Below are 25,589 nucleotides of genomic sequence, written 5' to 3'. Positions count from 1 at the left end.
GCACAACAATTAGAAAATTATGGAGAATTCCTGAGGAAAAAGAAGTTGCTGTTTAGGGTTCTTTTGTTTTGTTATTTGTAAGGTGGGCGCATGAAATAAGTTAAATGACTACGACATGATTAAAATATACAGGGTCACGGTTTGCTCTCTGCAGAGCATGGAATGTCACTCTAGACACACCGCAGCATATAGAGCAATTGCACAGTCCAAATTCCAAGCAGATTTGCAGAACTTTCCACAGAAATCAGACGTTGCTGCCTATTACAGTATTTCCCTTTGTATTTCTGATATGATTCTCAAATAATCTAGGCTTTGCTAGATACAGAAATCTTTTCACTGAAAAAGACTAAAAACAAGAAACAAAGCCTGTTCAGGACTTTAAATGGAGGAGATTTCCATGGATACTGTGAAAAACAGGAAACAGGAGACAATTTTAAAAGTCCTGTATTTATACAGGACCCTCTTCTCTCACTTTTTCAGAGCCACTGAAGCCTTCAAAGCCTTTCAGCAACGCAAGGTACAATATTTTTTGATCTGAGAAGAGTGGAATGGGACACTTTTATCCTACCCTGGAGAAAAGTGATACTTTCATCTTGGGAAACAACCTGAAAGAAAATGAGCAAAAAGAAAGTGCAGTGTTCCTCGCTCTAGATTACCGAAGGCAGCCAGAAGATCCTCTCTCAAAAAACGCCCCTTCATGGGCAATGAGCTGCAGACAGACAGTACTTAGTAACTGCAGAAGTTCCCTGACCCAGATGCCACTCGTGACAACCATGTCAGCAGATGGAGCCAAAGATTATAGCTGGTCCTGGCTTTCTATTCAAGACCTTACAAATACTGTCCTTACAGAGGTTACTGCTCTGGTCTCTCCTTCGTGACAAACCCCTTTGTTGTCACTCCAGGCTGTCTTTTGATCCAACACCCCACCCAAACCCCTCTCTCCGATATTCCTCCTATTTTCCTGGAAGCCTATTCAAGAAGGATCCTGCACCAAAGCAGCATGTCAGATGACAGCATCTAAAAAAAGCCTGAAAGCACTACCAGTTGTCCTACTTAGTCCCATGAAACTGAATTATTCATTCTCTTGTGTCGGAAATGCAAATGTAATAGCAGGCTTCCTAAATAAACAGCCTCATCACTGTAACAACCATCAGGATTTTTATTATTTCTGGCCATTTCTATAGCAAATCAAGAGCATCAGTCTTCAAAGTGGCACAGGTAATTTTAATTTTTCCTTCAAAGAAGTTAGGTCTTTGGGGGTTAGTTTTTAACTTCGTCTTGAAAGGCTACCAGGAATTCCAAAAGAGAAAGGGAAGACGCATGACAAGATTATTTTAGGAATGTCTAAAACAAATTTTTTTAGATTTTCTTCATACCATTTTTCTGTAAAGGCACTGGAAATGGAAGAAAGAATGTGGCATACATAAAAGGTTGGACCAGATGATCTTTTGAGGTTCCTTCCAACCTGGGCTGTTCTATGTTTTAAGTTGGAAATTTTTGTCATAAGAACAGGGCTAATGACTTAAACACTTCAAATAGAAAATTGCTGAGTGAAGTCTAGAGGGATATACACAGCTAATCACAACATACAGATCAGTAGTCATCTCTTAAAATGGAAGACATTGAAAAGAAAGGTGGAGGTTAATCTCTGACATGAGCACAAGTGTCTGACAGTTCACATGGAATGCCGGTTCTTGAATTTGAAACTGCCATCAGAATGCAAAAGTGACTATTAGTGAGCTATAGTAACAGTGTTATTAGAGTGACCTTCTTATCACCTTTACACAAAAATCATCTGCTTCTGTGATGTTAATGGGTCTTCTCATGTGAGAGCTGTAATTGTTCCAGTCCTCCCTGGCAGGCTTCTTGCGGTTAACAACTTTGAGTGGCTGTGCAAAATCAGAAAGACAGAAATAAGCAGTAATTGGTGGCAGTACCAGCAAAATGTCCTAAATGCAAGCAACCATGTTATGACCTATACAGTTCAGGGTATTAAAAAGAGTTTTTGCAATTGCAAGAAATAATCAGTAGGAAATGGAAAAGTAAAATATTTATTCTGGGTACAAATCACTCCAGCCACTTCACCTGTAATTAAACAGCACTACTCACCACCGCCTGGTATTTGTTGTGATTATCTGCACTTCTTAGCTCTGAAGATTTATCATGCTCTTCTCCAATTTCTTCACTTGACAGGAATTCACTCAGTTTCTGCACACTGAAAGGGAAAAAGAATCACACCTCAGCCTGGAATGGCAAAACTTTTGTTCATTGCAACATTTATTATAGGGCATCACTTTTAGTATTTCAACCACTGTCTGCTGCATAGTTTGTTTTCATTTTGTTACAGGTATATGAAAATGTGCAATGAGAAGTCACTGCAAGGAAGTTGACAAAACCTGCTCTGTAGTCTATTAACAGCTATTATATTTTAATGGTTTGTACAGATGCTTCTCAAGTCTTGTTTTTTCTGATACCACCACAGAGATTACACGAAAGATTTTTTTCAGGCATTTGGTGGGGTGCAGACCAGCTACAATAGCAGCTTGTTTTGAAGTCACGTGCCGAAGTAGAATTAATGTAATTTATATTACTAAACTGTTGCACAGTCAGTTCTACTGAACAGTCTTATGAACACTAGCACTCTGATGAAATCTGTACACCGTGAGCTAAATTCAACTAGCTATGATGAAATACGAAGTGTATGAGTTAACATGATAAAGGAATATAGCTTAAACAGAACAGTGTTCAACAGATGAGATATAAAAGGAATCCTGACAACCAGTAAAAAGGAGAAGGCATAAAATCTTCACAGGCTGCTTAAGATTTAATTAGCTAAGAGATAATGTGCCTTTATTATGACATTTAACAGATCATGACATCAATTTTATCTCTGTGCCTGACTTTATAAAATGTATGTCTAATCTACTCACAGGGACAGCAAATGAAATTTGTAAAGGAAGTGGATTGAATCATGAACTCAACATCAAAGGGGCTCAATTAGCTCAAAATAAGTTAACTATCAGTTTCCAAAATTATAAAGTGCCAGAAGGCCTTAAGTTCCTAAAAATATATTTATGGACAAGGACTGAAAAAATTGGTTTCAATATTTAGCCATAGGCTAATTGGGGAGAAACAGGCAAACGATGCCATTGTAGCATAGCGATACGTGGCTATGTGCTAGTACGCAAATCTTAAAAAATAAAAATAAAAACCTCAGCATTTATTTTGCATTCCACTACCAGGGATTTCTTCTTCAGAAGGAGACTTAGTTTTCTCTAAGAACCTCATGAGATAGCCCACTGGTGCTTGGACCAAGGCAGTACAGGACTGCCTAAGGCAGACTCCCTGTACAGTTAGCACTTGTCCTGCACGTAGAGATCGAAGCCACCTGGGGACTCCCTAGGAGAGAACTGGTTCTACAGTTTTTCTGTCAACCTGCCCACTTGCTAATGGCAGCTGAGGACTAAGAGATATACGGTGGGGTGAATTTAGCTAGAGCAGGTACTGCAATCTAAGCAACTGAAAAGGGGGAGAATAACTATTTGGGATGGGACAAGAGGAGTAACAACTAGTTCAGGCTCAATGTTGGACCAAAATTTCTTAATGGGAAGGTCTGCTATCTCAAAGGAAGAAAGCAGAAGCCCCATCAACTAGAGATATTTATATCTATTTGCACAAAGCTCTGAAAAACAGGGCTAGGAATGATCTTACCCTTTTAGTTCAGTGAATCAGATGTTTAAAAGAACATTTTATATGTCTTTAAGTGGACCAAATGATGGTTTAGATGTTGTTTATATGGAGTTGGTATGCAGCTGCACCTACATTCCCTATAGGAAAATTACACTGACATTTGAATAATTGCTCTGAAGGTATAAAGAGCAGATAGAGAAGTCCCCTGTGTATCTGCTCCAGGTCTAGAGGGGGAGGAAGAGAAGACGGAGAACATGTTCTGGGACCGTGTATACCCAAACAAGACTATGTCTGTATTAAGCCATTCAATAGTTTGATTTTTGCTTTCTGCTCTCTGGTTGTGTATCAAGGTGGCTGTAATCTAAGTGCCAAGACTTGTCTCTGCAAGCCCTCTGCCCAACGCTCTGCTTAATTCTGGAATTGATGCTCCTGTGGCAATTACTGAGGAAACACAGTGTAGCAGTGAGAAAATCTTTTGTTAGAGGCAGCAACTCGTATTTCAGGATGCCACACCATTCTACATTCTTAAAGAATAAAAAAAATACGTTCTTCTGCAGAGCTCTCGCTGACATCGTATTCCAGTATCTCCACGGGGGAGCTTATTTTTAAGTCACGGAATAGACGTATTGATTAAAACATGGTTATTTGCACAGCTGACTGAAAAAGCAGTTTCATATTAAACCCAGTAAGATACATAATGCCACTCTTGCTGCTTGACCTTTGCTGATGGAAAATTGTACACTGTACCCTTTGTCCTTGAAAACCTGGCATTTAAGAAATACATCAATTGGCTGCTCAGTTTTAATTTTCAATGGCACAACCACTCTACATACTAAAAAAACTTTTCAAAGAGATAACAGAATTTCTCACCTTCCTAAAGACTTTCAACAGTTCCTCCCCTCAGAAGCAAACACCCTAGCCCCATAACTTGGAAAGTTTGCAGGGGCCCTATGTAGAACAGAAGCTTTAAACCTGTTTTACCATTAGAATCAATCACACAGTTGTTCTGATAGTGTCAATGACAATCCATGAGGATGCTTTGCAGTTGGGCACATGTGTAATGATTAAAGATACTGACAAGTTTATTTGTGGAGATTATTGCCCTTAATAGCATCTGGCATCAGACACTGTAGCCAATATTAACAGAGCAGGGGTTGTGAAGTGCCTGAGATGCAGAGCCAGTAACACCCTCTTAGTATCCTTTACGTGCTGGTTTCACTGCTGGATCAGCTTCTGCTTCACTTAGTTCCTTTCCATCACTACAGGAGAAGCTGTCTTGTACACTTGCTAAAAACAAATAGAATATCTCAGCTAAAGAAAACTGAAGTACAACTTTATCAAGTTAGGTTAGCTTTACCTGATCTTACTGATCAGCTACTTATTAGCAGGAAGGTGTAACAGCAGAACACAGTTATAGCAAGTAAACATTAGCTGTGCTCAATTGGCACAAACAGCTTTCTAATAGCTGTCTGCTTTTTCACATTTACCAAACTATTCAAGCAAGCATGTGTCTGCATGGGTTGAAAATATCTGGCACGTGCTTCCAAAATATTGCACTGAAGAATGGGGTACTCAGAAGACCTATCTAGAGTAGCACCAGCAGCACTATGGAGCAATGCACTCTAGAACACTACCTGGGTTACTGCAATACAGACAGCCAGGAAGACAAGGATCACGTCAACTTTGTTACAGAGTTTGAACCGGGGGATTCCTGTCTGCACCACAAATGGCAGGGCAATAGCCTGCTAACAAGAAGATAACTACAGAATAACTCATGAAGAACTCCCAGCTAGCAGTACTTGGTTGATGCTAATTGCTTTAGAATTGTTCCTGCAGCATTAACAGGCACACAATTAATTTACAAAGAAATCCTTAGACAAGCCAAAATAAATGCCCATTACCAGTGCGGGCCCCCAGATACTTTGCTGGCTGCAATCTTAGCATGACAATTTGCCATGACTCCAGGGACTACCACAGTGGCTGCAAAACATTTCATGCCAGCTGCTGACGCTCTCAGATTTCACACTTGTTAGGAGAGAGGACACAGCTGTGACTTTGCACTGTCAGGGAATTTTGAAACAGCAAGGGCAATCTCAGCCTCCTGCTGTAGTCTCCTTTCCATCTCCAAAGCAACACAAAGGCAATTAAGCAAGGGCTGGTGTCCAGTATCTGTTCCATAGCTTAGACAAGCTCTTAAGACAGCTGTATTGGAGGTCACAAAGAGGTCCTAATAAAGTAGGACTCTTTCTTCCTCCCCTATCAGTCAGGTGGAGTTACACCAGGTATGAAAAGCATTAAGAGGTTTTTACACAAATCTGTTGGTACTCAAAGTAAAACTCCCAGTGAAACAGCAGTTCTACTAGTTGTTATTTCAGTTTCTGATCACTCAGACTAACATGTTCATAAGAAAGTAAAAATTCATCAAGTCTGGAGTAGACATTTAGTCATTAAGTTACTCTCACACTTAACAGCAATTTTTATGGTTTTTTGTTTGTTTGTTTGTGTCTAACTCTCCACCAACAGGCAACCTCTCATGCAGAGGGATGGAGGCTGAGCACAGCCCAAGAGATACACACTGAAACACATGTGCTTCTGTGATTACCTTTTTCCCTTCTACATGCTTGATGGAGGGAAACATTTGGGTGAACTAAATCTTCACTAAGTTTTCATTTCCTTTCCTGTTACCACATATATGTTGCATGCAGTACCAATATAGCTCAACCCATTCTACAGAATGAAGTACTAGCTGTGGACCACAAAATATTAGTTGTGACAACTGTATTAGCAAAGAACTTGGCCCACGTGCTATAACCAAGGGAAGCCTGCAAGGTAAAAAGTTAGGAACCAATTTACAACAACAACAGATAAATAATCACCCCACTATTTCTAAACTTACAATTGGAAAATGAGCAATAGACACATTCTGAAAAGTCGGAGAGGTGGTAGCAAAGATATTAATTTTACAGTTCTCACCTTACTAATGCTTTGACAGTGGATCTAACCACACTGGAGAGCAGGAACAATGGAGACACAAGAATATGAAACAGGGAGATGGAGGCAAATGCCACAGATGGGGAGAAGTCAGCCTTTCTTGTCAGATGAGCATGGACCACAAATGTCTACAAAGAGATGGACATCATCATCAGCGTTTTGTTATAAAGAAGGAAACGCACAAAGACTTCATATTTCATTTACAGAATCTTAATTTATACTCTCTTAACAGTTTGGAGGAGTGCTGCATACTCCGGGCTGCTTCTGGTCACAGACGACAAGTGGGCATTTTCCATTCTTTCCCAGAGGAACTGCAAATGTGTAGCAGGTTTGGATCCTGTCCTCCTCCTTCCTCATTTCCACATCACTTATACTTGAAAATGCAGTTGTAATTAACACTACTTAGAAAAGTCCATACTTACTATAAGTACAGCTGCAATTGGTATTGCTGCATTCATAAAGACTGTGAAGGAAAACACGTAGGAACATTTAGAAACAATTTCCATTCAGACATGCTAAATGTTACAATACTACTAGCACTGGTTTACAGTGGTATTTTCTATGTTTGAGATAGGAAAAATGCACAACTAGCTACACACATCAGTACATTGTTTTAAAATGCCTACAGTTCACTTCTCTTCACATCATCAGAACAGACAGAACCCCTCAGTGCACCCTAGAAAAAGATGACTGATCTACTGGTTTTGAGCTGCAATCAGTGCCCACGCAGTTCAGGCCAGGGACGCTGCAGGTCTCCGTCTCATGACAGGCAGAAAGGCCGGGCTGGTACAAGGTCTGGCGGGCGACTTGAATACCTGACAGCGAGAGGAAGGGAGACCCAGCCAAGGTTGCACAGGTCGTAGCTCTGGGACTGCCCCACGGGCTGGCTGCGCACCTCGCTCTGCCCCAGCCCAGCGGCACGACCTCCTGGAGAGCCACAGGCACGTACGTCAAGTGGTGACCTCCTTCTGGGGCACCACTTCTGAGGTAAGGGCTTTGTGGCCCCTCAGGTTTCGGGATGCAGTTCAAAGGGTAAGGCAAGAGTGGCAACCCTGCACTGTATTGTTGACTTGGTGTATTCTTATGGATGATTTACCCATAATTACTCCTGCTTTGTCAGGCTTCACTACTTTGTGAATGTCCTCAGGAGCTCGATACAGGTTCTAACAGTACCTAAATGAGGTAGAGCTTTGATTTCAGCTGGGCTTCGAGTTATTAAAATGCAAACAATGAACCAGTTTCCTCCCTGACCTCAAACAGTGTCTGTCTTGGTGCCCTGGATTCCCTCGCTATAGCAACTCAACACTACAGCATTCAAAGTTTATTAAACGGATAGATGGGGAGAAGCAAGCAATACCATTTCTGTATAGGGATCTCTTTTAGATTGGGCAGGAATATGGGTTAAGAATGCAATAACAACCAGTTATCCATCTGGGAACTTGAGTGAGAACCAGAGCTACGATCTTACCCCAACACATCTGTCCCCTCTATGGCAACCTGAGGATATTATTTAATCATCACCTTTTCATTTTGACCTTCGCTCAACTTTATTTCATGAAATAAGCAATACAGAGAAAGATAGCTAAAACAGAATTAAAAGATCAGTACACATGTAACGGAGAAGAAAGAGGCTAACCACTTCTTTCCTGTTTAAACTATGTCTGTCCTTTTTTCCTACCAGGTATAGCCCATGTTCAGACGTAAAAGCTCTCCCCAGTTACCTCATCTGAAGTGGAGTGTCACCCACAAATACTTCTGGCTGACTGTTTGGCCATCCTTTTCTGGGCATAAATCCCCTGAAGAACTTAACATACTGCCAGATGTTCATTTTTCCTACATTTAGAAGATCTGTAATGAATCCTGTAACATACTTGTAAACTTTGTACTCAAGCTTAAATAAAATAGCTGTGTTATTTCATGTAGCTCTAATTCCTTGACAGAGGGGAGTATTTGAAAATATAGGTATGTATATAATTATATACACAATATATAATTTGTGTATATATTCCAAAATAAAAGGTTAGCCTTTGAAAGACTAATATGTATTAAAGCCTAGAAATTCATAGTTTACTCCTCACCCTAAGGAAAAAAAAAAAATTTTTTTCTCAGGAAAATGTTCTTTTCTGTGTTGGAATACAAAGCAGCTTCAGTTCAGACTCTCATTTCTCCTAATGATTCTACTTCCTGCCCAGTTTTCACACTTGGTATAAACTTGAGGTAGTTATGGCATAGAAATTTTGAAAAAGGGAAAAAGGGAAACTTGCTGCCTGCAAATATGGACTTCTTAATTCTCTTAAATCTTGCATTTGCAATTTGCCTTTGAGACTGCTGCAGTACCTGGGTTTGCTTTTATGAATAAATCTGATGAGGGAATCTAGCAAAGCTGATAAACTTCTCAGAGATGGATCCTGCTTTTCTGCTCTCTACAGTATGAGATCATACCTGTCCAATATGAAGCTGGATGGATTAAATATACTGTAGGGTTGGTAAAGCCCGCTGCAGTTAAGACAGCTAAGGTCACTTGGTGGCTCCCAAGAAGTCGATCTGAATTTTGCTATTATGCGAGATCACAAATACATCCAGGGACTTCACTTCAAACATTGTCTTTCAAGCAAACAAATAAGGGCTTATTGAGCCACTGGAATTTGGGGGTTGTTTTTTTTTTTATTTTTATTTTTTCAATTATGCAAGTGTCCGGAATAATAAAATGTTTTCTAAAATAAATTTATTTTGCAGCTAAGACTTTTGGTTTAATTAGATTCAGTCAAAAGTACTTTGTTACTGGAAGAAGGCAGACTGAAAACTGGGAAAAATGTTTTCAGTCATTTCTGAATATTTTAGGATAGCAATTACTGTTATTTTCCTGTGAGAAAGCCTGGAGTTACTTTGCTTCTGACAGATTAGGCAAAAATTCATAGAAATAGGAAAACGACGCTTTTCTTTCTCTGTCTTTCCTGAATATATAGTGTATACTAAATCCTGTAAAACCGAACATAGGATAATCTTACTAATCAATATGAAAAATATTACATAGGAATATTCTTTGCTATTGTTAAAGAATTCACTGCCGAAACTCCAAAGGTGTCACTACCAACTTTGCAACCCAGCTTTGATTCTGGCGGGTACATTTAATTAAAATTATAGGAAGAGCTAACTTCTATAATAGCTCTTTTAGTACACATGAACAATTCCATATACATACAAACTGGATCCAGGCACAGGGGCAAAGCAGATGAGATCCAATTTCCATGCGGTCTTGAAATGGAATTTTCTTGTCGTCTAGCCAACACTGCCCTGAAACTTGTAGGTATATTTTCTGTAATCCAATGTAAATCTATTCCTCATGAATAGAAGTAGCTCCAACCACATTCTTTCATTGATGTTAGTAGCTAAGTGTATTTAGAAAAGAATGCCAGAGTCTATTCAAAACTGCATGTTAAAAAAATGTATATATAAAAATCTCTTTCTGATTTGTTATTGTTCTAGGAAGCGTCTGCCTTCCTAGATCAATAATACATAAAATCTTGGTCATCTCCTGCCTTTTCAATTCTTTTTTTTTCTTTCTTAAAAAAATTAACTCATATGTTCACTATAATATTAGCAAACACACTTTGCTTATATATATATATATATATATATATATATAAAAAACCCATCATTCTAATTATACTTACGGTAAGAAAAAAGACAAGTTTGCCTATATTTATGTTCCCTTTTTAGTCTGCTAAAGTGCCAGTTTGTATAAATCAGTGTAATTTCTGATGAAGACAGAGGGTGTAAGGAACTCCTAGGCTGAAACTATAGGAATCCTTTATAAGCCAAAATGATATGCAACAACAACATAAAAAAGCTGCACTGGTTTACCTCAGCTGAGAAACTGATCTGCTGTTTTACGTATACATAAATATCACACGTAATACAAAACAAGAATGCAAATGCAAACACTGAATGTTTCAAGAAGCATCAGTAAGTATTTAGAATTGTTTTTAATAATACATGTTCTTATTTATGTCGCTATTTCTTTACAGAATAGTCAGTACTCTTGGGATGAACACACCTTTTCCTAGCTGTTACAAATGATACTGAGGATTTAAAATCGGATGAGCCTCCACAGCTCCTTCAGTCCAACAGCTGAACCTGTGGCTCTGACTATAAATAGATTTTACCACCACACAAAGCAGTGCAAACACAGGGTCTGTGTTGATTTGGGTGTAGGATGGAGTTTCCGGTCACACAATCTACTCCAGCTAAATTCTGTTTTATGTCAGCATGGAAACTAGTCTCAAGGCACAGAAAGCTCAGGATCCCCAGAGAGAAATTCTGGTCTCAGAAGTCAAGGAAAACCTCAACTTAATGTCAGTTAAATTCAGTCGGATCAGGATCTTTCCCTCAGAGTGCATTATCTATGTGATCATTTGGCAGGGAAGAAAGCCAGCTGCGTGACTCTTGGGCGAATGAAATCAAATAATACTAACCAGACTGGAATTTCTTTTCCTAAGGAGCAGTCTTCCTTATTAGTCTAGACCTTTGTACAGGTCACTTGTGGCATTGGAATACTTCTCACTAAAAGTTTCCATTTCATTAATATCTTACAGGTTATATGAACAGCATTCTTCAGTATGACTTTACTAATTATTTCTGAAGTATTACAGTAGCAATTATATAGGTGTTGCATATGATCTCAAATACAAGTTCAATTGGCCCTAGGTCTTTTTAAAAGGATGATAAATGCCTTAAAGCAGCCTGAAAGATAACATGAGACGAAAGAATCTGGATATGGAATGATGAAATTGCCAGGATTCTCATATTTTTCCTTTCCAGGATATAGAAATGATTTTAAGAATCACCTATTTTTATAAGAAATCCAAATTTTGAGTAAGAAAGAATAAGTACCATCTGTTAGAGCTTCAATGCAAAGACAATTCCTGTCACATATTACGATACACTGCATTGTGCAAAATGCAGGAGGGAAAAAAAAACCACAAACATCAACAAAGGCTTCTTCCTGAGTGCTATGCTATAGAGGAGAATATTGCTGGCTGAAGGTAGCCTGTGAAACACTTGTCCCTTAAAAGCTTTTCTGCAGAAAAGTTAATGCTATGAAGCATTAGTCTTGACTTTCTCTTTTAGGCATGTTTCCCATACAGGCAAAATTCTACTGAATTAAATAGAAAGTCTGACTAAACGGAAAGCGAGGAGTACGGATCAGAGCCTAAAGCAACTGAAACAATCTCAACAGAGAAATGGTAAACTCATTAGTAACTAATAATGCAGTAGCACTTCAGCTGAACAGTGGATTAGAATGAAGGAAGAGACTTACTGGATATGGAGGTATAAAGGGCAAAAGACTTGAGGCTAGTCATTTCTTTTTGTCTGGTTTCCTCTACACTGCTGTGAAAGATGTGTTCCCAAGCATAGAGTTTAAGGAGCTTAATGCCTCGAAGCATCTCATTTGTCTTCTTCAGTCTCTCATTGGAGTACTCCTGCAACATTTACATACACATTTACTGAAAGAGTATAATTAAAGCACCTGTCCCCTAAACATAAGGATCACACAAAAATTTTATGCAGCCTCTTGTAATCAGTCAGGTATATTTTACTAGTTCTCTCCATTCAGATGTTTTGTTGTTGTTTTTCCACAAAGGTGAGCTTCCCTAGAGCTCAAGTGAAAAGGCCATTGGTTTGCACTCCTAAATCGTATAGCTTGTACTGAAAATTTTAGTCCTCTGTCAGCTTTCTGATCACTTGCAAGGCAGCCTCTCGTGACTTCTACTGCCCAGCACATTGGCTGGATTTTCAACAGGCACACTGACAACACACAGAGGAGATCAGAACGCGCAGACAAGCTACAACTGGGCACACCGCTCTGCCCAATCAACATGGGATGGAAACAATGGTGCCAGGCTTCAAAGCAGCAATGCCACATTAGCAAGAAGCTGTGATCCTCTAGGGAACCTTGACTCTGAGCCGGGCCAGCTAGCTCAGATACACTGGTAAAGCTATACTCCCAGTAAAGCACAACTGGAAGTTATGCTGCTTCCAGTTTTCAGGCTAGCTCAAAGATCTTCGTACTGCACTACGTTGCACAGCGGAGCCATTTCTAGCATAAAACGTGCTGCTCCCATCTGCAGGAATTTCTAGGTGATGCTGACTACCTGCTTGGATGCTACGGGGATGAATGCTGTCTACATTTCTAGAAAGGTGTTGATGTGAAGGTGTTGTGTTAAATACTGTTGATGTGAAGGCATTACTTTTCACACAGGAAGGTGCACAAATAACTCTCATTACCGCACATGATTTGTGGTAGAAGAGATTTCAGCAAACTGTCTGGCTCCATTACAGGATCATATGGCTTCCCTGGCAGCACAACAGTCACTGAAAGTGGGGGTAAGGTTCAGAGCAGCTGGGCATGGTAATTCCAATGAACCAAGGTAACTTTCACAGCAGTGATGCGGGTGATTCAAATTTTAGACAAGCCAAGTGAGGGACCAAGGAACAGCTTGTGACTGAGCAGACCACTCAGCTCCCCAGTTGAGGAGCATGCTGTAGGAGTTAGGACTGTCCATAATTTATTTAAATAAATCACAGCTCTGATATATCTGGGGTCTGAGTTTGGCTGCAGCATTCCTACTTCCTTTCCCCTTGGACAGCTTGCCCTGCACGATTCATTTATTTGTGCACCATCTGACTGCACAAAGCCATTTTAGTCAATGACTACTGACCATTTACATTTGCAAGTTAGAAAGACGTTAAGTTTTTTTGCTCTTAGGGAAACACATACTTGTTGAAAAATATAAACCCCCAAAACTGCATCTTTACTGCTTACGCTTATCACGTTTTCACATTCTTGAACTTGACCTTCTTGAACATTATCAATGTTTGAGAATCAGTTCTTGGTTGATGTCCATGGTTAGATTTGTAATTCCAAATACAGACCAATGCATAATTACCAGAAGTGGTATTTGTATCATGTACGAGTTTGAAGACACTTACCAATGTGCTTCTCTGGGCCTGTGACAGTTTTGTTGCTACAAAGTACTGAACAGGTGCCAGGACTATGATTACTGCTGCTCCAATTAAGGCACTGATTCCAAGAAGGTAGTAAAGCAGAAGAACTCCTACAATTATCTGTTGGAAGAAAAGAAAGTGAGGGGAAGGCTTGGGATAACTTCACTTTGGATATGCACCACCAAGACCAAGCACAGGGTAACTGGATAGCACGTTCAAAACCAACAGCCACTGCAGCTAACCCTATCCCCAAGCGCCGTACGTTCTGCACTGCTGGCACAGTGGGGTTTGATCAATCAGGATATTCTTCCAGAGGACCAAATACACCCACCTAGTGTTCCTCACCAGCTTGTGGGTTCTCTGTATTTCCATTTCATGGACTCCCCATTATGAACAGTAGAAGAAGGTTGTACAGATTTGCATATCTTCTATAATGTAACACTCACAGCTATTTAAAATAACTTTATTTAAAAATAAATACACTTATAAAAAGATTTTTAAATAAAATTTAAAAGTTATTTTAAAATGCTTCCAAGTAACACATTGAGATATGCCCTTTACAGTCACTGTTAAATATTTTTTCCTCATGGTCAGATGACATAGCATGCATCTTCTTTGACTTACAATTTTTTTTTTTCTTTTACATTTAAGCATTTTTACACCAGGAGAGAAATTACATCTCCCAGTTTGATCAGAACTCACTAGTCTACAACACATGGGAATTCCACAAAGAAGGAATGCTTCTTTGCTTACTATAGAAACTAATATGAAATATTATTAAAAATACAACTAATCTTGTAAATGTTAACATGACATTATTGCTGACCAGTACATAAAAAAAGGAACATCATATCACTAAGAACCTTCACTTCAAATAAACTCTAACATAAACTTGCAAGGAACTGTTTTAAGGATGCACAGTACCAGACTGGCAATGACTGTTAAAAAATGTTAGAGAAACAGCTTAAGGAAATGTTGTGGTTTAACTCTAGCCAGCAACTAAACACCACGCAGCCACCCACACATTCCCCCCCCCCCCAGTAGGATGGGGGAGAGAATTGGGAGGGCACAAGTAGGAAAACTCACGAGTTGAGATAAAACCAGTTTAATAACTGAAATAAAACACAGTAGAACAGTAATAATAATAATGATAACAACAACAATAATAGAATATAAAAAGCAGGCAATGCACAATGCAACTGCTCACCAACCGCCAACCGACACCCAGCCCATACCGAGCCGCAAAAGCCCCCCCTTCCCGGACCATGCCTCCTAGTTTATCCACTGAGCATGATGTCGCATGGTACGGAACACCCCACTGGCCGGCTGGGTCAACTGCCCCGGCTATGCTACCCCGGCCCCCAGCTTCCCATGCACCTGGCAGAGCATGGGAGGCCGAAAAGTCCCCAGTGCAAGCACCACCCAGCAACAACCAAAACATCAATGGGCCATCAACGCTCCTCTCATACCAAACCCAAAACACAGCACTCCCAGCTACTAGAAAGAAAGTTAACTCTACCCCAGCCAAAACCAGGACAGAAAAAAAAGGTTTGTCTTTGGATAAATAAGAATCTAGAGAGGCACAGGCGGGATGGAAAAGGATACTGTAAGCAGCTTAATAAATGCAAACAAGATATACAAGCTACCAATGTTAATTACCACTATTCCAATGACTGACTCCTTTATCAGTATAAGCTGATAAATTAATCAGAAGACCTAGTGATGGAAAGTTAATTTCATACATCATTTCCCTTAATTAAAAAAAAAAATTGGAAATTTCCTTAAAGCGTTATTTACTACTCTTGCTATATTTGCACACTCTTATAACCCTCACAGAAGCACTAGCTCAGTAGTCGTATGCCCATCCATTCCCACACATATTTATGGGAATTTGGTGTTTCCATGAAGAAAAACAGAGTCCTTAGTTTCCACATTTCCATCTTAACATTTTCATGAATTTAAGGCACACAGAGAGAAAATAGAGATTTTCTTTTTTTTTTCCTTAACAATCCTTTGATGCGCCTCTGCAGATGAACTAAACTAAAACGTGACTCTTAAAATGAGTCACAGTATTTACTTAGGAAACACGCGGTAACATGAAAGTAAAGTCCTATTGTATATACACCACAAATCTAGTAAGAGCAAAGGTTAAATTGTAAATTAAATATCTTTTAGTGATGAGTAAGTGAGTAATCCGCTTCCATCTCAAGTCAGGAAATCCATGAGTGTATGAAGCCAAAGAAAACATGCAAGGCCTCTGTCAGATAGCCCTGGCAGAGCTCCCCTCCAAAACATGAAATGGTCTTGGTCTTTATAGATCAAGACATTCATTCCCAGCTGCTTCTTCGTGGGCAAACAATCTAGGCACTCAAAATACAGGAAAGCATTGAACAGTGCACAGTTAAAAGATGTTCAAAAATACAAAGGCAGTGTGGAACACTGACCCCCTGGTTTCCCTCTTTCCCTCACTGCTGGTTGATTGTCAAGGACATTACGGGACCGGCTGGTTCTAGAAACAGAGCCTTAGCTTTTCACATAGACACGGGGAAAGCTATTCTAGCTACTGGATCCTGAGGGAGTTGCTAGCTCACAGCTGCTTTCCTCACCCCCCCATCCTGGCTATTGAAAGGGTCAGTCTTTGCAATAAGAATTCTATGTTTTCACAATAGATTAAAAATGATCCCATTTTCATCTTCTTTATATTGCGATAATAAGGGCAAACTTTTAAAATGTATTCCTCATGTATGGGACAAAAAAAATATATTCTTAATGTAAGTATGTGAATGCTTGTATCTGAAAAGTGCTGAAATCTGTAACCATTCTTACAAGTAATTCTATAGTTATCATACCGCACACTACACGGTCAAGAATAAACAGTACGTAGATGGGAAGGCTCTCATTAATATTTCTGAGAAGGTAATGATCATGTTTTTAAAAAACCATGTAATGAAACACTTGGCTTCCCTTTCATCAAAATCCCAAAGCTCTTACCTGCCAGAGATATATATCACGAGCAAGAAACCCACCAATAGCTCTGGTTATTTTGTCTTGATTCTTTATTGAAGATAGCAAATACTTTCAGCCAGAAACTGCTTTGTGGCCAGTTTTGAAAGAGACAAATGTCCTTTCATTACAACTGTAAGCTATCCCTGCCAATGAACTAGAGGTATGAGAAAACAGGATTTTTTAATAATCACAATGAAACCAAACAAGGGTGTTTACAAAATGGAGGCGGGGGGGGGGGGGGGGGGGAGAGGGCGCGCGGAAGCCTTTATAGGGCCTCATTTTGCTCCCAAGGTTTGAGCCAAACCTACTGAGGGCATCTTTCAATTGATGGGCATCCCCAGGACTCTTTTCACTGATTTCAATGGCCTTCAAACAGTAACTTAAGGCAATGATAAAGCTCCTATTAACTCCAGTCAGAGCAAAGATGGGGCTCAAATTATCTGGACTGTATAGAAAACCTAACTTGTTATGAACGGCTAGATTTTCTAGTTAAGGATAATTAGAAAATCCACAGCAGATGCTGAAACACTTATTGTTATGTTAAGAGCGACAAAACAATTAAAAACCTGTTTTAAATAATAATGAAGCCTGTTCAACTTTTTATTAGCCATCTCTCCAGCACCCCGTAATTGCTTTCACTGCCTCATAAAACAAGGTATTGAATGAATGTTGCAGAAACATGTTTTGGAGAAACCTTTGTGACCACCATGACTCACTGATTTGTGCCTTGCAAGGCATGCACCATCCACAAAAGAGGAGCATGCTTTGATACTGATAGTCCTGATCTGCTAAGGAGCATCACAAGGTGAATTTTAACGCAAATATAATTATATTTTCAGAAGACTGTCAGGAAATCTTTGTGAGTCTGTGACTTCTGGCACATTAGAGCAAAATGTTGTTACAGAATATGCAATGAAATTGGCTTAATTCTCAGTTGCACTAAAGCTCTCTTTACACTGAGCTGCCAGAGCGGTCTTACAAAAAGCGTATATGAAATTGGTACCTCTTACATAGCCTGTTTTACTAACAGCCTTAACAATGGAGACTAAGCCTAGGGGATAATTGGACCCCAAATGTTATCATTAAAGGGGTGGACTCTTCTTAATGCCTCATAGCTCTTTCAGCAATATCATTTTAGCAGTATACAATCACTGACTTCTTACTTCAGGGTACTTCTAGTAATTGGATAAAAAATACCCTGATATCCAAATTATTACTAACAAACTGCCAACCTGTAACCATATTTCATATGATATTTCATATCAGTTTCTTTTCATTATATTGTCTTCTCTTTTGCAATTAGAAATCAATATTAGCACATGTTCCTTGGTCATTGGGGTTTTTTTTCCCCACTTTGAAATAATCTGGTTCCCATTTCCCCCCCCCATAATTTTAGGGAAACCATCCTGATGCTAAAAACTAAGTCAAGTTTCTTTCTGAAAAGTTCCTGCTGATAATTGCTGTATTCATCACCCTTTTTTAATTCTAGAAAGTAAAATGTTTTTAACTGGCCTATAATCCTCTCCAGAGTAGATCAGGAAAACTAGTCTATACCCCAATGCAGTTATGCCTGCACAAGAAAGAGATAAATGCATTTATACTGCATGAATGCAGCCACACTATGACCTGTATAAATATGACTACAATAATTTTAAATCTTAATATTTTAACAGGCTATATACAGCTCACATGTAGAGTAAATGCAAACCCTAGGCACGAAAGCACGGTTAAAAGAAGCTATCAGTTAGTAAGCTGATGACTGTTTACACCTTAATGTGCTCACTATCCTGATTTGAGGCTTTACACAACTCATTGGGGTTAACAAGAGTTTTACCAGACATTCAGATGGATTTCTTCTTCCTTCAGGTCCTATTGCAGTCTCGGAAGCAATCTACACCTCACTACCACAGAGATACTAGAAGACATATGGTAACATATTAGGTTTTAAACACATATAGCAAAAGTGTGAAGACTCCCAGAGTATTTCAAGAGGACACTAATTGGTTTTCCAGAGAACAAATACTCCCCAAAGAATGAGACTACATAAGAGGACACAAGACGTATTCAAGAACTCGCTATCCCTGACAGTGAAGCATTGCCTCTCCCCAGTATTTTCCTCAGTGAGGAAAAAAACAAATCCAAATCCAGGGAAAATAATGAAACCAGGGATTTTTTTCCAGGTTAGGAAGTTAATCTGGCTTACCATGCAATCAGATGATTTTAAGACCATCGCAAAGGAGGACTTTCTCGTCTGATCTGTAGCAGCTTGACCAAAACCTCTTGTTTTTGCCAGGAACAACTATAAAACCCACTCAATTCTAATATGTATCTTTATTGTCAGAAAAGAATCCAGATCTCCTGATGGACAGCAGTCTAGCACCTTACTCTCTGAATGACATTCATATAACTTATATAATCACCTGAATGGCTTTTCTTCCCTATCCCCAACTTTTCAATGTAGTATTCCTATATGTTCAACATCTTATAGAAGAAAATCACTAGTATCAGATGTTGATGGACACAGGAACTCCTAAGCAACATTCTTAAAGCTGTGCTAGAAACTGACTGGAAATATGATCTGCCAGTTGCAGTCCACCTACAGTCGCATGAAAATTATTTCATTTTTGGGCAAGAGCAGGCAACCCAAAATGCAAAGCTGCTGGGTAGATTACTTGCAGCTTTCCGACTTCCACACCAGCTGAATCAGCTCTCTGTAATACTGGAACCAGACCGCCTTTGTGACATGAACACAATGGAGTTTTCATCATGTTTTTGAAACTAAATGATACTTTTAGAAAATACTGAGTGAATTCAAACTCTGCTGCCTCTTTTCTTTGTATTTACTTTTAGCATTGAAGCACTCTCAACAAAAATATACCGAGTAGCTGGAAGACAGGAGAAAGAATTGCAGGATACTGTATTAATGTCAGATGAAACTATGTGCTTTACTGGCAGTTTTCTCAGGAAATTCCTGAATGGAAATGCAGGAGGTTTCTATGATTTTGTTTAAGTACTGGCTTTTCCAAACTAAGTAAGTTCCACTTTTCCACTGTTTCATTAAGCATGAACTTTGAAAAATGATTGAAGGTTGTACTGAGATTGCTCTGACCTCCTACTACTCTGTGTCTGCTCTACCCTCTTACTAGTGTAAACTTAAATTAATCACATGGCCACCCAGCAAGATTCACCAATTCACAGACTCAAAGGAATACTATCTCACTGAAAAAAGACTGGTTTTGATCAGATTAGTTTTTCAGTAGCTGTGCAAGCTCATGTGACACAATGCACAATCTATAGAGCTGGAACAATGAAGGAGGTATAAATACCATGTTTCCATGTTGGACCTCGCATATGAACTCCTGTTTCAGTAAGGGAACAGGCTTAAGATTAATTTAAATCAATCGTGAGAGTACCCTCTGAGATGGGACTCTGCTTTCCTCATCTTAAAGACTTGATAAGACACAGTTGTATTTCATTGGACACTACACGTGCTACAAGGCTACAGGACATGGGAACCAGGAGTCACCAGGCGATTGCGCGTGACTCAGAACAGTGATCTGCTCCGTGTCATCCATGTGGGAAAGGAGATTGAAGGGATGAGAGTAGTATTTAGAGACAGGAGACCAAAGACACCAGGGAGGATAAAGTAGCAAAACCATTTCATACAACAAATGAATTTGTGGAATTTCGTACACTAGAGTTTGTCATGCATGAGGCAGCAGCAGTTTTAACAGATGTCCAAAGGATCATCTCTAAGCGATCATATTTTTTAATAAACTGCTACTTCTCTTGCTTCTGCTAGGATTCAGAAGACAAATGATTGCAATACATTCCAGTTAATTCCCCTCATGTAATAAATTAATGCACTGGAATAACATAACCCGCTGCTATATATTCTTGTTACAAATGCAAAGCATGTCTGGCAGCAGTCAAGATCCTAATACAATCCTAAATATCTAGAGTCCTGTCACAGATGTGAAATATATTACATACAATGTTTCTAGATATTAACAACTCAAATCTTATTTCAAGTTATTAACTTCTTTAATATTTCTACTTTCATAAAATTCATAAGCAATCAATTACTACTGACTGATGCACATTAATAACAAAAGCACGTTCAATCTCCTTACCTGTACTGGCATAGCCCAAAGGTTAGGGCAGAGGAAAAAGAACCACATCAGCTGATTTGTGTCTATGGCAACCAGGTTACAGATCTGGCCTGCAGTCATCTCCCCCATAGACATGTTAGAGGTTGAAAGCTGCATAATTTTATTGTATATTTTTGTCTGGAAGAGAGATCAAAAGGTGTTAGCATGGAGAAATAAACTAAGATTTCTAGCTCCATCCAAAACACAGGCATAGTCTAGCATGCTGAGGGAAACCAACCTTCCCAGTAACTTGAATGAAGAGCTGAAAGTTTGGCCTTTTGTGTTATAATGAAAAATTTTAAGCTACTGTCTTACTGTTAACTCACAAAAAGCACAGCGCAATTAGGTACATAATGGTTGTCTAAGTACTCCCTTTTTGCATCCCTGTGGAGCAGTAAGAGAATGAAACCTTTACTGCCCAAAAGGCCCAAGAACCATATGAACAACTATGATTTATACCTCCAGCTTCTCCACAGAGTGCCCTTTGCTGTAACTAGTGCTAATAAAATAATATATTATTACATTCAATATATAATAGTCAATATATTATAATCCTTGTTATTTTTCTCTGGCAATTGATTCAGGTGCCATCCAACCTCCGAACCATGTTCCTGGCTGAGAACATTGCTTCATTGTGGCTGGAGAGCTCAGTCCCATGACAAAGTTTAATTCACAGACAACTAATGTAACAGGTCTGATTGTGTACTGAATTAAGTAGCTGCCTCAGTGCAGAATCAGGCACCACATATAAAAATAACTTAATACACAATAACAAAAGTGTACTTTTACCAGCTGGTTTGGGAAAAGGCTACACAGTAATGCTTTGCAGTCATGAGACTTAGCTGACAGGAAGCACCCTGATTCAGTAAGTGCCTTCGGATCAAGTGCGAACTGTCCATCTTGAAGCATAAAGTCATACAGGGCACATTGAACAGATGCAGATTTACACAGGGGAGGAAAAGAGATAAAAGATTCAAAGAAAATTGAAAAATTATAGGAAAAAATTGTATGAAAATACTGGCACAGACACCACCATTAATACTGATTCTGCTGTTTAGAAGTTTTCCAATTTGAACAGTCCGACTGCTGGCGTTATCTGGGTCTCTGTGTCATATCCAGCACAGAGAACACAAAGCTTTTCTTAAAACAAAATTGATGGGAATGTAGAACTATTTTCCAAAATTCCCTTTTTACACTTGCTGTGGTTCATGTATTTTTCAGTTAGTTGCAGCTCTTCTGCTTGATACAAGATGTGCAATTTTTTTATATATATTTTGGGTCAAATTTTTATTTCTTTAGGAATTTTCTGTTTCACTCTAATAAGGGAAAACCAGTGGATGGAATCCAGTAGTCTGGCAGCTGACAAGTGCTTCCAAGATCAAAAGAGGATTAAACAATTACGCTGCTATTGAAAGCATCCACCTATGACACAGACTCTCACAGGATCTATGTAGTTCAGTGGGCAAATAGTGTAACTTATAAGGCCGGCTTTCAAGCTGTCAGAGGGTAGGTTTCAGCCAGTGCACATGACAATATCGCGTTGTAATCTTACACCTAATTCTCTCCTTTCCAGACACAGATCTTTGTATATGACAAAACTTTGATCTGCTGTTCGCAGTTATACAAGGATTATGGACTCCATTTTACCAATCTTACTTATGTTCAGTAATTACAGACTCCGCAATGCCTGGCAGATTTTGTGGCATGACCCATGGAATAAGTCATTACTCCATGCATTGGGAATACAACCTGTCCTTTTGTCCAAAGTATATTTACAAGAGATTTTAAAGCTGTATTATTTGCATGGCATGTTACAAAAAGGTGAGCCTTTGAGAGGGGAGAGGTACAGTTCACAACCTAAATTCTTTCAAAAGTTACATTCAGTTTTACTGTCAGCAAATTTATGCTCAAAAGTAAGAAGAATTACAGCATTAGATATTACAAATAAATTTTAATATAAAATCATCAAATAAGATGCAGGGGAAAGAATGGAGGTCTAACTTAACACAATCTTTAATGGCAACAGCTACATTCAATACACTTCAGGAGAGAAGCATTTCAGAATTTTATGACTACAATTATAATTTGTATTTACAAATAGACATATGATTGTATGAAAATAGGTTACTTAATAATATATTGGCTACCTGTATTGCGCCTCTCAAGTTGATTCCCGTTTCAATAGCAACATAGTATGATGCTTGGAGAAACGTCCTTTGCAATAGAAGGGCAAAAAATAAGAGTACAGCCAAAACATAAGCATTGGACAGGAACTCTTGAGACGAAATAAAGAAAACACCAAGAATTTTAGTCTATAAAAAAAAAAAGAAAATTAGAAATCAGGTGCTATGGTAATTTAATTATCAGTTTTGCATAATTAATAAGCAGAGAAAATCACAGTTTATTATTTTGAAAGTGCTCCCAACCTGATCTGAAACCTCACAGTTTATCAATTCAAGGGAACAGTCATATAATGTGCCAACTCAGTAAGCTTTATTTAAATGCAAAATGACATTTGTAGGATTTCTAATATCCTTCCAAAACTCTAGGACACTTTGAGTAACTCCATATGGTCATTTGCTAAAAGATGTGCACTGCCCATTTTCAGAAAGGACTACTTAATGTCCTTTTGGAGGAAATAGTCTCCTTATTTTAGCACCCCAGGTTATTGAACACTAAAATAACCTTCACAGCTTGCCGAACACACATCCTTCCAACTCCTGGAACTATGCACATTATATTTTGGTTTGCAGCATCCAACAGGTTTGTTCAGCATTTTTGTTTACGGTCACTACTTCCTAGCAAGTTTGTGAGATCACCAAAGTGCATTTTGAAGCATGTCTATAGTTTACTGGGAAAGCAGTTCATTTATTCTAGATTATATTTAACAAGCAGACACCTTTGGTGCCCCAACTAGTTGAGAGGCTGACTCACCTTGGGAAGCCTTCTGAAACTAAAATGTCTCTGCCTTCCTCTTTCTCCCCTTGGCTCCTGCAAAACTTTGATTGCTGGCTCATGCTGCCATTAAAGGCAAAAGTAGGAAGAGGTCTCTTTCTATTCCCTCTCAGAGGGCTTCTTATCACTTACATTCCTGATGTATTCCTTGCTCAGCACATTTCTTCTTGCCTACATAGTTTCTTTGCTGTTGACATTTTCAAGATTGCTGTAACACTTAATAAACTATATTTCACAACCTCTCACTGTCTGTACCATACGGTATTTTTTCCATCTCTTTTTACTCCATCTTTTGAGATTCATGATTGCTCCTGCCATTACTGTAGTAGGCACACTATCTATCCCCTTGACATCAGTAGCGTAATTAATTAGGCTTAAAAGCAGAGAAACGTATGCTTACCTTTGCAAACAAGTAAACAAGATAATGAGCAAAACAGTTTTTGAAAGGATCCTTTGTTTTACTCCACGAGAAGAGTGCACACTTACAAGAACACATTCAGTACAAGTTTCCACAGTGCCTCCCACCTCACATAGCGATACCCCTTCTCATGAGAGGAAACTAGTCTGATCTGTCCACGCAAGAGTTTAACCATCTGTTGAGGTGTCTAGGCGGCCATTCATCAAGACCAAAGAGTCATTCTCCATAAATATCTGATCACTTCCAAATGAATTGCAGTTGACTCTTCTTCAAACATTGGCCAAATTAAGAAGCTGTCAAAGGACTTTTGTCTACTATGCAACACAGATGGACTTGTGTGGATTTCTTAGGTTTACTCCCTTTTCCCACTTATGTGGCATTTGTTACAAGCCGCTGAGATTCAGACCAAGACTGGACACAAAGAAAAGCAAATAATTATGATTCCATTCCTGTAAATATTTGTTCAGGCAAATGTTCCTTATTTCCATTAGGAGGCATCTTGATAGTCATATACTAGTTTTATGAAGTATACAGTGCAATAACTTACAAGAACATGGAAAATTTCCATCAGTGACACTCAACAGTGCTGAGTTTCATGCTTTGAAAACAGGGAATAAAAACTATTTAATTCAATAATTTATTTCCTGCTCTCAAGGCAAATTGTCAGATGATAATATTTTCCAATTCAGCTAGGTACTTTGACTTCAACCAGATTTGATGTACATAAACATTTCTGCAGTCTGTAGGGCTACTGAATTAAATAAGAATTAGCCCTCAGAGAAGCCCTCTGAGAAAGTATTCAAGCATACAGAGTCTTCCAAGTCAAATCAATAGAATGCAAGCAATCGCTGGGCATACTTGTTTCTTTAAACCTGTATCAAGTGCAAAAGTCTGAACAATTACGGTACATGTCAGCAGTTATGTTCAGATAAAGAGACATTTAACTACAGTTTTAGTTATTTGTACCTTAAAAGGATTTTAAGCCCTAAATTATTACTTATTCCATAGTCACTCAAATAGGCTACAGCAGCATTATACACTACAAAAAGCATATGGTACAGTAAAAGTAAGTCTATCTTCCAGATTATTTACAGTCTTACAAGTTCAGCTTTTCAAATCAAATTAACTTGCCTTTGACCCTTGCAAGATGTAATTGCTGTAAATTTATTCTTGCTGTAACTCTGAAGAATAAGAAGGAAGACCCAAGGCTCTACATTTAGCCTAGAAGCTTTAGAAAATGTACCACAGGTCTGGAAAATTACAAGTACAACCAAGTCTTCTCCCCTGCTACCTGTAAGGCCTTGACAGTGGAAAAGAAACGAGAAATTCACAAATTGGCCAAGTCCATGGCCAATTAGATGCACCCAGTT

The 25,589-nt window shown here is 38.9% G+C and overlaps 1 protein-coding gene across 1 annotated transcript in view; it reads right to left on the bottom strand.

Annotated features, from left to right (window-relative positions):
- Positions 1–25,589, bottom strand: part of ABCC8 (ATP binding cassette subfamily C member 8) — an 82,951-nt gene that overhangs the window by 39,788 nt on the left and 17,574 nt on the right. The window contains exons 7-14 of the mRNA XM_075163091.1: positions 22,994–23,158; positions 20,829–20,984; positions 13,675–13,809; positions 12,002–12,164; positions 7,104–7,144; positions 6,664–6,809; positions 2,110–2,215; positions 1,779–1,889 (exon numbers count right to left, since the gene is read on the bottom strand). Coding sequence (XP_075019192.1) covers positions 1,779–1,889; positions 2,110–2,215; positions 6,664–6,809; positions 7,104–7,144; positions 12,002–12,164; positions 13,675–13,809; positions 20,829–20,984; positions 22,994–23,158 — 1,023 coding nt within the window. The remainder of the gene's footprint in view (positions 1–1,778; positions 1,890–2,109; positions 2,216–6,663; positions 6,810–7,103; positions 7,145–12,001; positions 12,165–13,674; positions 13,810–20,828; positions 20,985–22,993; positions 23,159–25,589) is intronic.

The sequence above is a fragment of the Calonectris borealis genome, chromosome 14 (assembly GCF_964195595.1).
Source record: "Calonectris borealis chromosome 14, bCalBor7.hap1.2, whole genome shotgun sequence".
Lineage (NCBI taxonomy): Eukaryota > Metazoa > Chordata > Aves > Procellariiformes > Procellariidae > Calonectris > Calonectris borealis.
This window is presented reverse-complemented; position numbering and strand designations above follow the sequence as displayed.